At 28.5% G+C, this 11,265-nt stretch overlaps 1 protein-coding gene across 2 annotated transcripts; it reads left to right on the forward strand.

Moving 5' to 3' along the window:
- The first annotated feature begins 7,275 nt into the window (after positions 1-7,275).
- LOC107421926 (transcription factor bHLH112) lies at positions 7,276-10,758 on the forward strand. 2 transcript variants are annotated; one of them, XM_016031299.4, is made up of 7 exons: positions 7,276-7,789; positions 7,928-8,579; positions 8,720-8,836; positions 8,985-9,050; positions 9,185-9,244; positions 9,719-9,769; positions 9,869-10,758. In XM_016031299.4, the coding sequence occupies exons 1-7, from the start codon at positions 7,431-7,433 to the stop codon at positions 10,013-10,015; spliced, it is 1,452 nt and encodes a 483-aa protein (XP_015886785.1). In that variant the 5' UTR covers positions 7,276-7,430; the 3' UTR covers positions 10,016-10,758. The 2 variants fall into 2 exon arrangements, with proteins under 2 accessions (XP_015886785.1, XP_015886777.1); XM_016031291.4 differs by having other exon boundaries at positions 7,279-7,789; positions 9,185-9,250.
- Positions 10,759-11,265: the final 507 nt, after the last annotated feature.

The following is an 11,265-nucleotide window of genomic DNA, read 5'->3' on the forward strand; positions in this document are numbered from 1 at the left end:
CTTTTGGGAAGAACCGAAACAAAGTATACCTTCTACAAAATATATTATATATTTAAATATATAATTTTGGTATAACGAGTTTCAAATTTAACTTATATTGGATATGATCAAAAATAAAAAAAATTTATTTTCAAATTCAAAAAATTTGACCATGTACACCATAAAAAGATATACAAATTTACCATAAAAAAGTATATAAATATAAACAACGGATGGATAATAATATGATACAATATATCATTCATAAAATTATGAATGATTATTAAATATCAATTTTCATATTTTATTTTGATATTGCGTGTGATTATAAATGTTAGACTTATATTATACATAATTATTGACTGTTGTAGACATACAAATATAAGTTTTTCTCCGTTTTCAATGCATTCATGTACACCTCATAAAATAAAAAGTCAAGGCAAATTATCAGTATATAAAATAAAAAGGGTATTTTTAAAGTGGTGATAAATAAAAATTGTTTGCATGAAGATATATTTATATGTATAACATAATATTTAATTTGAATAGATGCATCAATATATCTTGAACTGTATAATATGTCCAGTAACAGTTTCCAATCTTCAAATATTTTGACAATAAATGAATAAATTAGTTTGAACCATTTATGAGCGCAAAGAGTACATAAGAGGTTAGTGACTTTTTTGTTTTTTTTTTTTTTGGTTAGAGAGAGAGAGAGAGGGGTTAGAATCTTCATTGATGAAACACAGATGTTATATCTTTTGTTGAAAAATTAGAGGCCAAGGGGCAAACTATTTTAACAGACAAAGTAAAAGCATATTTAGCTAAACTATAAGCTGCACAATAAAAATTCAAAAAGCTAGCTAAAATGCAAATTCATGAAAAATTAAAAGAGATATGGTGTAGAAAACCCAAAATAAAATGAAAGTGGACCATAGACATTTCAACAAAAATAATTGTGAAAATACAGATGTATAAACTAGAATATATGACCGATGTACAGTCAATATTAGGTGGTGGTCCATATATATATATATATTACCTTGTAATGAACAGACAGAAAAGAGAAGAGAAAATCAATTACAACTGGTGTGTTTTAAATATACACAACTTTATATGATTAATACGCTTAACCAAATTTATTCCACACGTGGATCGCAGACAAAATTTATATAGATTGAATCTAGCAAATACGAAAGTACGACCAGGAGTCGAAGTATCATTTTCGATTGAGCTCAGCTGTGTAATTTTGATTAAAAAAAAAAAAAATCTTGCATAATTATATATGAACTACAGAAATAATGGATATGACCTAACTTACCTTTTTATTTTTTGTTTTTGCTTAAAAAGGTCAACGGAATTCTTGTTTATGAGCTATTTAATTTCTCTGAATTGGAAAAAGAAATTAATAATAATAACAATAATAATAATAATAAGGAATTTGCATCAGAATGTTGTGTGGCTTTTTATACGGCAGCATCTTGCACTCAGCTATCTACTTCAAATTAAAGGAAGGTTATTTCAAAATGGACCAGCAACAAGAATAATCAAGTTTACTGAAAAAAAAAAAAGGAAAATGAAAAAAAGGAATAAAATCAATGTGGTCCTATATATTAATCACAAATGAACAGACACTAAACATTCGGTTTATTATTATTAGTATTATTATTATTGGTGGTAGTAGTAGTAATGGTAGTAAACGTGGGGAGAAAAAAAAACTCCGGTCAATGTGCAATAAAATATTTAGAGCATTTTCAATATAAATATGAATTATGAAAATAAACATATTATATAAGCAATAAGTAATATGTACAATCATTATTAAAAAAAAAGTAATATGTACAATGTTTTGAATGAATTGTTCTGTAATGGCAATGGGTATCAAGTTGATATGGTCTAGAGACTATCAATGTAAATGTATATTTTATATGGTTCGTTAAATATTTTTACATTTCCTAAAAAACAATTTTTTATTAAAAATCCAATTTTTTTAAAAAAATTAATAAAATATATAATTAATTAACAGAATAATTTTTGTATACATTACTATTAAAGAATAATTTTATATTTGATTATGCATGTACAACACATAGAAAGCAATTCACATTCACATTTGGTGATACTTTGGATATGCTCTAAGAAGAATCTCTAATTACTTCGTATATTATTAGATTTGTTTTACCATATTAGAAAAATAAATTATTATTAAAAATACTCTATCAATTTGATGTGGTAAGAAAAGAATAGTTAATTTTAAAATAATTCTCTACTTTTGAAAGTTCTATTAGAATTTTCAAATGTTTTAAAAAATAATTTTTTTCTTAAAAACTCAATTATTTAAAAAATAAATAAATAAACTAATAAAATATATAACTATTTAATAATTATAAATAGTTTTTTAAACTCATTACTATTGGAGAACAATTTTAAAATTGATTATGTATTAATGCTACATAGATTTAGAAAATGTAAATTTCTATACCACATAATCAGTAATATACATTTGTTATTAGAGATTATCTTAGCTTTTACTATTGAACTATTCCAAAAAGATATGTTACTATGATTATTAAGTTTTGTAGGTACAAATATAATTCTCTACACTAGTAAAATCATTTTACAGCGATGAAAAATTAAAATTTAATTGCTCGAAATATCTTATGAGAGGCTATAGGCACAACATAGTTGCAAACAAATTAAATTTACCAAATATTTTTAATAACAAAAACAAATTTTTGGTGTCGAAATGTAATTATTGTTGGAAAAAAAATTATATACTTTTTGTTTTGTGCAAGTGATATAAATTGACCTTGCTACATTTTTTAAAGCAATATTGATACATGATCGACTAGAATTGTCTTACGTTGACTATACAAATTTATTAAATTAATACTTTTTACCGCCAGACTTCATAAAACTAAATCATTTTCTTCAACCTTCTTGGTCAAAAATCCTCTTTAATAATTTAATTTCATTATTTCAAATATGAATATATAATTTTGCTGTAACAATATTTTTACTAAGAGTATTCATTCAACTAAGCAATTAAAATGGTCAAGTAAATTTGATTCAGTTGGTAAACATTCAAAGCATTAAGATAGAAAGAATTATTGTAACTGATAAAAAAAAAAAAAAACAAAACAAAACAAAAGAAAACATAACAAAAACTAAGCAATTAAAATGACATATACAAACTGAATGGAAATTTTCTTCTTCTTTCAAAAATTTCCAATTATAAGTAGCAAATAAGCTTTTGGAGTCCTGTCAAGGAAAACAGGTAAGTTTTGTGCGGGGATCTTATTTATCTATTTGTATATGTATATATTACTTTGAATATTACAACTTGGAAAACGCATAAATTGAGTCTCCTAAGTGTTTTGTTATGTGGAAGGTGATTCGGGAAAACATATATAAATTGTGTGAATCTACTTCCATATTACAGCAGAGTTTTAAAAACATATATATATAATATATATATATATATATAGAGTTTTGCTTGGTCTTAACTATAAGAGCTTGTTTTATTGTATGCCACAAAGAATTGATATTCCACTTTATGCAAGTGGCTGATATATATATAGAAGCTGACGAGGAATGAAAAAGCCAAGTAATTAACTTATTGGAAATATATTTGATAATTAAAGTTAGTGACTAAGGCATGATTAATTATGTTAAAAACTGACTAAAACATATAAAATTTGTCAATACATACTTGATTATTAGGAGCATACGATTCATGTTATGATTTCGAAGGTAAGAGAAAAACTGAATTTTTCTTTAAGTTTTTTTTTTTAGTCTGTGACATTAAATTATCGCTTTAAGATAAGGATTGAAACTACCAATTTTAATCAAGTCATACCCACCAAAGCATGGGTTAAAAGTGGTCTCAAGGTTTACTATTTATTATTTATTAATAATATTATATTTGTAAATTTTCCATGGTATTTGAACTGATTTTACAATATTAAGTTTTTTCTTAGCGAAACAAAGATTTTTTTTTTTTTTTTTTAAATTTTGAAGAATGTCATTTATAATAAGGTATTGGACTGAACATGACATAACAAGAAAGCATTATCCCTGGATAGAGACATCTCTGTATGATCTGAGAGATTCAGTTAGGGTTAGGGATTTCAAAATTTTTAGTGATCTAGTCTTGTTTGGTTTCTGGTAAATTTTTGAGGGAAATTGTTTCATAATTAATAATATGAATGAGGAAATCAGTTTCTTCTCTTTTTTTTTTTTTTTCAATGTTTGACTAATAATAGAAAAATGCATGATTTAAATGTAATTAACAAATTATAGGATCAAAAATAAGATTGTCATTGAATATAAGTAATATTAATTATTAATGAGAATTATACCTATTTTGACCAAACAATATTCCTCCTAACTTTCCCAAATAGTGAGAAACAAATTTCTTATGTACCCACATTTTATAGTTGCAAAAAATTATCCAAATCCTTTTTTTTTTTTTTTTTGAATAAAAATTATAGAAATCCTTGATATTGAACTTTTATAAAAAAATTTATATTCCCACTAACTATATCATAAATTCAATGGAACCTAAAGGGAAAATTAGGAAAATAAAATACATATATATATATATATATAGAGAGAGAGAGAGAGAGAGAAAGAGGTAAAATATTTCCTATGAAAACTATCTCCTAATTTACAAAGGGCATGCAGTATGACTCATAAGAAATTGTATAAATGAGAATTTAATTAATGATTTTAAATTAAAACTTATAATTAAAAATGTGATAACTTTTAGCACTTTTTTTTTTTTTTTTTTTAATAACAAGCATAATTCATTCCAAAAAATACAACAGCTTCGAAGGAGGAAAATTGCAAATCTAAGCTCAGACTAAGCCAATCAGAAGCCAAAACATCCAGGATATCCCTTGGAAGGGACTTAAAACAAAAGCTCTTTAGACCAAAATACAACTCTTCGTTCGGCGCTTTCTTGGCTACACGGTTTGCTAAACCGTTAATCTCCCTAGAGTTCCAACACATTTTCTAGTTATTAATAGAAAATAAAGAATGAAGAAGAATAAAATCATATCTGGTTTCCCATCCTAAAGGGTCTTCAAGGCTTGTTATGTTCTCGATCACCAAGGCTAAATCAGATGAGCATTTGAGCTTGTCCCATTTCCGTATCTGACTCACTCGTCACCCATAAAACAACTTTTAGTTTTGCTTTCAATGGAGAAGTACAATTGATACATTTTGAAGCTAGAAAGAGAAAATTTCCTCTCCAGTCCCTAACTGTAAAAGCAAGGCCAGCCTGGCCATTGGAGAAGGCATCACACTCTATATTGAAAGGTAATTTAAACTTTTTTTCTTTAACACTCTAGTAAAACCACAAAAAACAAAACCTCTTTGGGAAGTGTCAAACTTGTTGGAAATTTGAAATTCTCTTGGAAAGATTGAAATTTTTTAATGTTTAGATTATTTTGATAATATGGAAATTGTGATATCCATGAGAAACTAAGGTGAAATGTAGTTCCCCCGAAAAAAAAAAAAAATTGATACGACATTATGAGAAGACAATTTTATTCATAATGTTAAAGCACAAATTAAGTTAAATACTTGTAAGACATAATTCTCCATTACTAATCAAATATACAATAGAAAAATAATTTCTGATAAACTCAAAACTTGATTTATTTTGATTAGTTTTTTTTTTTTTTTAAAAAACTTTGATACTTTTCAAATGGAATTCAAAAAATAAAAAATAAAAATAACAAAAGGAACTTGTGAAAGTATAAAATCATATAGAAAACAAGAATTTAGTTCTTTTGATATCTCTCTTTTTTAAGCTAGCCATTAGTTCGTATAGTATTTTTATTTTTATTTTTTTATCTTGGATTAATTGTACTTTGATATTTACGATTTTCAAGATTTTGTAATTTAAATTCAAAACTTGTTCTCGTCATCATTAGTTTTCTTTAAAATTTTGATAATTTTCAAATAAGATGAAAGAAAATTTAAAAGAGAAAGCATGTGAAAGTATAAAGTCATATAGTTAGAAAACCAGAATTTAGATATTTTAATGTCTTTTGCTTGGTTTTTCTATCTCTTTTCTAATCTAGCAATTAGTTCGTTCAATATTTTTATCTTAGATTAATTATACCTTGATAAATTTGATTTTTAGGTTTTTATTTTATTTTTATATAATTTAAACTCTCAAATTTTAGACTCAATATTTTAAATTCTCAATTTTTCAATTTGTTGAAATTTAGAACCTTTTTAATTTTTGACTAACTGCGTTTAACAATTGTTACAAGTAACTTTGAAATTTTTAAATTAGAAATTTAATACAATTTTTATATTTTTTTGATTATTATAACAATTTATAATCTAAAAAGAAATATATAATTTCAAACCCCCATGATTTTACATATGTGGATGTGATGGTCCTAACTTAGCCAAATTCTCAACTGCCAACTTCAGTTGAGCAAGTTAGTATTCGAGAATTATATAATCTAACTAATATGTATTAAATTGCTTATTAAAAAATAAATAAATAACTCTCTCATTTCTTTTTATTTTCAAAGTTTTAAATTTTCATTAATTGGATAGCATGATACATCGCTAGCATAGTCACGAGACGAAATGATAAATGAATGGCTGAGATTAAAAATTAAAAAAATTCAAAGGACAATGATCTAGTCTCCAAGTGATCCTCACGCGCTCCAAAGGCAGCTGGGGATTTTAAAACGTAATCTACAATCATATACATGGACCAGCCAGTCACCAAGTGTTCGCAATAATGCAGGTTTATCCTATGCTTTGCATTATATAATAACCACCCCTTGCAACCGTTGGATTTCCAACGAAAAGTTGCATTATTCTTCCAAACCCACGACGTGGCAGCCGGATCAAATGCCATCATCACCATCAATACCACCACATTCCTTTATTCATAAGGAACAAGAATTTTTGCACAGGAAAGCCGTAAAATAAATAAATAAATAAATGAAATGATAATGATGTATAATATATACTACTACTATTATTATTATTGTTATAAAAACAAAAGGAGGAAAAAAAAAAAAAAAGAAGTGAAAAATAAATAATAAACATTTACATGAATTTTATATATTTTATTATAATAAATTATAATAAAAGAAAGGTAAAGAAAATTCGATTCAAAATGCTCCATCACTCTCTTTTCTCTTATTTGTCCAATTATCATCCATCTCCCTAGAAATGTCAACCTGATTCCTGTAAATTAGTTTGCATAATCCGTACCTCCTTTCCAACCCCCCTACCCTCTCAACCCCCCCCCTAAACCGTTCCATATATATAAATCCCATATTGCTTATATATATTATATATATATATATAATATATATAGCTTTATCTAGGTGTAAGCTAAGCTTCCTAAAAAATCAATACCACCCAACAAGAAAAGAAGAAGAAGAAGAAGAAGAATATAGCAGCCGACTATGGCGGAGGAGTTTCAGGCAGGGATTTGCGGCGGAAACTGGTGGAATTCATCGAGAACCGCGTTTACGGCATCCCCATGTTCGGTGGGACTTAATGATTTGGGAAGCTTTGGATGGCCGTGTGACATGGTGGATATCAAGGCAAGGTCGTCGTCTTCTTATGGGGAGACTAATGGATCAGTCGTTTGCGATACTTCCATTGCTTTTCAAGATGTACAAAAGCCTCAAACTACTGAGTCTATCACGGATACTAATAATTCCACCACCACTGATAGTATTTTGATTGATTCTACTTTGCAAATGATGGGTTTTGGTCTTTCAACTTCCTCAACAACCTCGGATTTAAGCCAGGCTTTGCTGTAAGTAGGTTCAAAATTTAAAAAAAAAAAAAAACAGATCCTTTAATAATATTCTTATTGATTAAGTATTCGCTTATTAGAACGAATCAAACATGTATACACATATATATTCTTTTTTCCTTTGTAAATTTGTTGCAGTTCTCGCAGTAGTAGTGGAAGAATAGAGAATAGCTATCATTCCATGCTCCAACAAGACATGGGAAACAAGTTGAATTACCGGCGAGAATCCGACGAAGATTCTTCTCAAATCCATAAGGATTGGAGCCCCGAGAATTTCTCCGGCGGCGGTGGGGTAGGTGACGATTCCTCCATGATGAATGGTTTCAAGCCTAATCAAGATTTTACCCTAGACCAAAGCTCCGCGGGGACTGGCTCAGTGACAACTCAAGGCTTGTCATCGGGTTTTCCCGTCGTTCCAGCTTCGTATGGATACGCTGCTTCGACACTGTTGCAGGGTTTCTTCGACGGCGAATCGCAGCCACAGCAAAGTTTCAACAACCGGTCCATGAATTATTCGTCAGCTTCGAATTATGGGACAAATAATAATAATTCGAGCAATATTGTCTCACCTTCTTGGCCTCGACTGGTATCTCCCTTTCTAAGATCCTCACAGCCAAAGCAACACACAGTTAGTGGCTTGAACTTCACCAATAATACACCCTTCTGGAATGCCTCTGCGGCCGGTCTAAACGACATTCGAGCTAGCCTTTTTCCTACTTCTTCACAATCAACATATCTAGCAGCACCGACAATCGAAGACAAACCCAACTGCCGAAACCTTACTACAAAGGTTGAAAAAAAAAAAAAATTATAATAATAATTATATATGTATATATATATATATATCATTAAATTATTAGTCAGGGGTAATTATAATTAATAAAGTTTATGATTCGTTCCATTAATCATTTTGCATATTGAATTCTTCAGGTGAATAGTAATGAAGATGTTCAAGACTCGGGATCGGTGGCGGTGAAGAAAAGTGGAAATGAACCTGTTTTCAAAAGACCTCGAATCGAAACGCCTTCACCTTTACCAACTTTTAAGGTACGACACATTTAATCAAAAGCTTTTGCTTACACCATAACTTTTTTCTTTGAAATTCTTCTTCAATTATTTATTTTTATTTATTTTTAAAATTTTTACCTCTATAAAGAGATGGGATAAGAATTTAAAGCTTTTGATATGTTTTTAGGTCCGGAAAGAAAAGCTAGGGGACCGAATCACTGCCCTTCAGCAGCTGGTTTCGCCTTTCGGAAAGGTGAAGTTTTGGATTTTTCTTCCAACTTTTTTGAACTAGTACAGTGAATAAAAGCAAACACTTTTGTTCAAAAAATAAGAATAAAAAAGCTTACCCTTCAATCATATCTATACATATCTTTTTTTGTTTTGCAGACTGATACAGCTTCCGTTCTCCATGAAGCTATCGAGTACATCAAATTCCTTCATGATCAAGTCAGTGTACGTCTCCCTTTAATATTTTCCTTTCTTTTTGTAAGATAAATTTCAACTTTGTAGAGATAATTTGGTTGAGACAAGATTAGAAACACCATGAAAATTTCTTATATCAGGCAGACTAAATTAATTTGGTCTAGAACGATACAAGTAAACTTGATAAAAAAAGAAAAAAAATATATATATATATATATAAATTTTGCCATGATTGGTGTGGATGCTCCATTATAAGTACTTCTGAATAATATATATATATATATATATATATATATATATATGCAATTATATTTGAATTTCATATAATTAGATATTGATCCCACTATAATGTGGGTATTCATGCTCATCTTAGCATAGCAAAAATATATAGTAATATATATATATATATATATATATATATATGGAGAGAGAGTAGAATTATTAACTTTATTCTGACATATAAAAGTTTTAAATTATTTTGTTTACATGGAATTTCAGGTTTTAAGCACTCCATACATGAAGAATGGAGCTCCAATCCATCCACTACAGGTAGACAATCTCAAAAATTCTGTATGTACAAAATTCATCCACCGTGCAGGAGTTCATTTTCCCACTATAATTCACATAAATTTTAATATAAAATTTCAGAGTTCGGAAATCAAGGATTCAGAAGGTCCAAAACAAGATCTAAAAAGCCGAGGACTCTGTCTAGTTCCTATGTCAAGCACATTCCCAGTTGCTAACGAGACCACACCTGAATTTTGGACACCGACTTTCGGAGGAACCTACAGATAATCACATATATTCAGGTATCGATCTTCCTCCGGTGGAGCCGTACGATTAGTACAAGTAATAACATATTCATATACCAGTACCAGGGGAAAAAAGAAAAAAGAAAAAAAAAAAAGTTATAAGCCGCAATTGCCGTGCTGCACCAGTCTTTAAGTAAAGGCCAAAAGAAAAACAATGAGGAAGAGAAGAAAAAAGGTAACGACAGTTGACAGCGGAGAGACATTGCTGGGCCAGATGCAAAGCAGAACGATGTAGGCTAGCAAATGATTGGTGACCACTAAATTAAAGAGAATACATATATATATATATATATTTCTGTAATAATCCTAAGTATAATAATATTTTCAAGGTGGGTTTATGAACAGGAACAAATGCTAAATTTAGCGGAAGTCGACATTATTAGTTTTAGCTAGCTAAGGAGTAGAGTGTTTTATATATTATATATATATATATATATATATATATATATATTATAGCTGTTGAAGTTACATTATTTGTTGACAAATAGCTGAATTTAGCAGAGAAAAGGATAATGAAACGTCCTTATGTTCCTGTTTATCAATGTATGTGTACAAGTTGCACCACCACCTTTTGAATTTGTTTATTTTGAAAGAAAAAAGGAAACAAGAGAGAGATATATAGATTTTTTTTTTCTTTTTTTCTTTTAAATAAAGGAATTGTTGTTGGTATTTTGATTCTTGTTGCGAAGAAAATAATAATAGGAAAGAATGATTGAGTGGAGCTTATTTGACTGGGGTTTGTAACTTTATTTATTTATTTTATTTATTTTTGATTTGTTCATATATATATATATATATATATAAATATATATGTTTTGGAATATGGTAGTGGAAGTCAGAGGGCGGCCCACTGTTCCTGCTTTTAGGTTTTTTTTATTTTTTATTATTATTATCATTAAAAAGAAAGAGAGTTCAAGCCCCCCCAAAAACCAAAAAAAAAGAATAAAGAGAAAGAGAAGGATAAGTTGAGAAGTATGCACGCGTGCATGTCCTGGTTCGTGTAAGACGAATCGCCACTATATATTTATATGCTTTCATATGGAATGGAATGGAGGTACTGGAGTGAATCCATTGAAAAGGTTGAAGAATAGCAAAAAATGCTTTTAGTTCCCTCTTTATACCTCTCTCACTTTATATATGAAAGGTTAAGTCATAGAGATATGTGTTTGCACATTTTCCCTTTTTTTTTTTTTTTTCCCCCCTTTATTTTTATTCTTTCTCTCTCCTTTTTTA

The sequence above is a fragment of the Ziziphus jujuba genome, chromosome 1, assembly GCF_031755915.1.
Source record: "Ziziphus jujuba cultivar Dongzao chromosome 1, ASM3175591v1".
Taxonomy (NCBI): Eukaryota; Viridiplantae; Streptophyta; class Magnoliopsida; order Rosales; family Rhamnaceae; genus Ziziphus; species Ziziphus jujuba.

What these genes read in the sequence shown, in the direction of transcription:
- LOC107421926 (XM_016031291.4), top strand. Translation starts at nt 7,431, where the DNA reads ATGGCGGAGGAGTTTCAGGCAGGGATTTGCGGCGGAAACTGGTGGAAT. An exon ending in TGGTTTCGCCTTTCGGAAAG is followed by an intron (nt 9,051 to 9,184) that starts GTGAAGTTTTGG and finishes TTTGTTTTGCAG; the next exon opens with ACTGATACAGCTTCCGTTCT. An exon ending in CTCCAATCCATCCACTACAG is followed by an intron (nt 9,770 to 9,868) that starts GTAGACAATCTC and finishes ATAAAATTTCAG; the next exon opens with AGTTCGGAAATCAAGGATTC.